This window comes from Aptenodytes forsteri, unplaced genomic scaffold (assembly GCF_000699145.1).
Source record: "Aptenodytes forsteri isolate BGI_AS27 unplaced genomic scaffold, ASM69914v1 Scaffold185, whole genome shotgun sequence".
Lineage (NCBI taxonomy): Eukaryota > Metazoa > Chordata > Aves > Sphenisciformes > Spheniscidae > Aptenodytes > Aptenodytes forsteri.
Window position 1 is genome coordinate 1,362,066 of NW_008796214.1, and position 3,728 is coordinate 1,365,793.

At 51.8% G+C, this 3,728-nt stretch overlaps 1 protein-coding gene across 1 annotated transcript in view; it reads right to left on the minus strand.

The window, feature by feature from the left end:
• NAPB (NSF attachment protein beta) overlaps window positions 1-3,728 on the minus strand; it is a 12,665-nt gene that overhangs the window by 2,317 nt on the left and 6,620 nt on the right. The window contains exons 6-9 of the mRNA XM_009288432.2: window positions 2,707-2,762; window positions 2,171-2,255; window positions 1,034-1,138; window positions 676-744 (exon numbers count right to left, since the gene is read on the minus strand). Coding sequence (XP_009286707.2) covers window positions 676-744; window positions 1,034-1,138; window positions 2,171-2,255; window positions 2,707-2,762 — 315 coding nt within the window. The remainder of the gene's footprint in view (window positions 1-675; window positions 745-1,033; window positions 1,139-2,170; window positions 2,256-2,706; window positions 2,763-3,728) is intronic.

The following is a 3,728-nucleotide window of genomic DNA, read 5'->3' on the forward strand; positions in this document are numbered from 1 at the left end:
GGAGAGGGGGGGGACCTCTGCCCCGCACTGCCGGGCACCCGCGTGTCCAGCAGCGGCACCTTCGCAACCCAATGCGTCTGATGTCCTCTAAAAGGTTCGAATAAACGACCAGATCCCAGATCAGGTGAAGAAGCACAAAGTAAAGGGCGGTATGCATTTTCAAGCCTGACTATTATTTTACTCCTGGCTTTACTCACTTTCAATAGCTTGCACTCCCGTGAATCCGTGAATGCTGGGAACATTTCTTCGTATTTCTCAAGCGCAAGCTGAAAGAGAGAAGACAACCCTTACGCTCGTTTCACACAAAAGTACTTGCTTTTTTTTTTTCAACTTTTGCCTTCCACTCCTAAGGAGAGGGGGGACCTCTGCACCCGCACTGCCGGGCACCCGCGTGTCCAGCAGCGGCACCTTCGCAACCCATTCAAACCACCCGCCACGAACGCAGAAATAGTCTGTTGGGTTGTTTTCGGGGTTTTTTTTTAAGTTAGCTAGAATAATCATCTTTCTGCTGCAGCTACTTCCACAAGTCTGGTACAGACCCAATGCAAAGTGAGTCTGATGTCCTCTAAAAGGTTCGAATAAACGACCAGATCCATGGCAAGGTGAAGAAGCACAAAGTAAAGGGCGGTATGCATTTTCAAGCCTGACTATTATTTTACTCCTGGCTTTACTCACTTTCAATAGCTTGCACTCCCGTGAATCCGTGAACGCTGGGAACATTTCTTCGTATTTCTCAAGCGCAAGCTGAAAGAGAGAAGACAACCCTTACGCTCGTTTCACACAAAAGTACTTGCTTTTTTTTTTTCAGCTTTTGCCTTCCACTCCTAAAACCGCGCAGAGAGCTTGGGGAAGTATTCACAGTAAAACCAAGAGCAAGTATTCACAGTAAATCCCATCTGACGCTACGGCACTTCGAGCTTCAGTCCGTGCAACAGCCACGCAAATCCCTGTGCACGCAAGAACGTGTCCCAGCCGGCAAAGGTGGATTAGAGGGATGCAGAAAATTCGGGATAACCGCTCTGAGCCCACTGACCTTCGCGTTCAGCTCATCCACGATGAAGTGGCACAGAGCGGCTTTGAAGAAATACTCTTTCGCGCTATACTTGAGCAAAGGATTATCCATCGTGTTTGTTCCGACCTAGGCACAAAAAGATATTACTAGAGCTGGGAAAGAAAACCGCATCCTGAAGAACTGAATTAAAAACAGGACAGCTGATCAAAATGACACGCAGCACCATAACGCGAAAAAGGACCACGGAAAAAACACCAGCGTCCGTACAAAAAGCTATCGGGAAGCCAGACAGATTTTTAACTAATCCCAGGCGAGGTCGGAAACCCGCACGCAGCTGCGAGAGCGCGCCCACGCAGCCCGTCCTCCCAGGGAGCCACTGCACCAGCTCAGGGGCGCCGCACCGCCACCTCAGTATGTCCTGTCCCCCCGCAGAAAGGGGAAGGCAAGTCGACTCGGTGAGGACCTGCTCCAATATTAACCCTCCGGAAGCACAAAAGCAGCGCTGCAAGTATTCCCAGGTAAATACCTGGTACAAAGGCAGAGCAATCAAGTTTACAGATCTGGGGGGAAATTTTCTGCCAAACGTATTTGTAAATACGATCAAAAGCGTAATTACAGATTTCCTTCCCCCCGCTTCCCCCAGCCTTTCTCTAGAAACAATAGAATTCAGGGGGAAAAAAAAGCCTTTGGTAAGTTATAGCAACTCTTAAAAGCAAAGGAGCAAACCACATCTCATAAAGGCATAATCAGCCCCGAAATACGTACGATTAGGAGCTTCTAGGCCACGGCAATTTTGCGAGACCGACACACTGACCCGCTTTCCATTTTCAAGAAATTTTGCGGCTGAGGATTTTCTCTAATTCGCGTCTCTCACCCGATCTGCAGCACCATTTAAACAAGAAAACCTTCCACCCCCGACCGGACCTGAAAACGTCCCACGTGTAGGAGGGTCCTTAAAAATTTAGCTGTGGCTAACTCGGTCCTACAGCAGAAAACTCATCACGTCCCCACCGCCGAGACTGCCGTAACTGCCCCCATGCCAGCGCAAGGGACAGGAGCTCAGCCGCCGAGGGACGCCACGGCCAGCACACCAGCAGCACCGCGCAGGCGCTGGCAGCCAGGCTGCCCCAGCCCCGTCGGACAAGCGCGCATCCTCACCTGCTCGTAGATTTCGATCGCCTTCTGGTACTGCTCCAGCTGCGCGGCGTAGGCGGCCACCTTCAGCAGACACTTGTTGGCTGAGCTACAATCAATTACAGCATTAAAGTAAGTTAATTGTGTCCTGGGGAAGAAAAATAAAATCCATACCCTGGTACCTCCAAAGCATGACCTGTACTACTTAGCGTATATACAAGTGGGACCCAAAAAGCTGCAAATCAGGGGAATTTTCTTTTTAACAGCCAAAATTAAAACACACGGAAAGGCACGAAGACCTTCAGCTCAGCACAGACCTGCTGTCAGACACCGTTCAATCCCTCCCTGCTTCCTCTGCACCCAAAACGGGCACCCCAAACCAGACAAGCCTGCGTGCGGGATGAGAACCTTAAACAGAAATCTAAGCAGGACTCGGGCATCCCCCCAAAGGACATTTTAGAAGAGGCCGGCAGGCGAGCCGCGCAAGCGCGTGGGCCTTCTAGGACAAATCCCCGTCTCCAGCCCTTCCCTGTCGTGACTCTTTTACAAAGACCACTTGCCTGTTAGACTCCTCTCCTTTGTAATAGTCTGCAGCCTGCTCGTAGTGTGCAATCGCCTGGGGACAGAAACATGGCGCTTGAATGCCACTTCTAAAGTACAGTTTTTGGTCAGACCAGCGTACAGCCACCGCATTCACAAAAACCTGTCCGCTCTGCGCACAAAGGGAGCGGCGGCGCGGCACGCTGCGGGGTTTCTGGTGGAGCGAGGTGCCGCCGCGCATCCCCTGCGCACTCAAAACATGAGGCTGCCCTTGGAAATGTGACCCTGAACTCGTTAAGAGCCCCGAACTCCGGTGCAGGTTTAATACAGGTGACGCTACTCCTGAGGTAATGACTACAAACACTTATAATCACAGCGCGACAGAGCTCCTGCCAGGTTTGCCACCGTACAATAAATCGCTTAGCGGAACAGCCCTGACGTAGCAGGGCTTGATTGAAGTGGGGCTGCACGTGGAGAGGCAACGCTGAAGTCATTAATAGAGACAGACAGGATCCAATGAAGTGGAGCTGAGGAAGGAAACGATTGTCTAGCAAATAATATCTAGAAACGATAAATTTTTGTTCTGCAAACTTCGAGCAGAAGACTTGCAGCCAGTTGAGCTGCTGCAGGATTCCTGCTCAGGGACCTCGGTTATGGGAACGAGAGAGGGTCAGTGCTGAAGCGTGAACTAAAAGTAACAGCAGCTTCCTTTGGGTGCGTCAGAAAATAGCTGTAAAACTGCCCCCACCGCTTCTCCAAAGTGCTTTTCGGATGTGAAGCACCACTTCAGTTGAGAAGGTTTCTCACCTGGGCGTTTCTGCCAGCCCTGCCTTGCTGCCGCTCAGCAGAGGGGCACGCCAGAGAGTCAGGACTGCCCCGCGAGAGACCCGTGCCGGGAAAATCATCGCTCACCCTGTTAACGCTAACTTCAAGTTACGGCTGACTTGCACCTACATAAAGAAGCCTGGGGCCGGATGGGAGACGGGTTTTATCGGCCGCGCTGAGCTCGGCGCTCCCCCCCCCCCCCCCCCCCCCCCCCCCC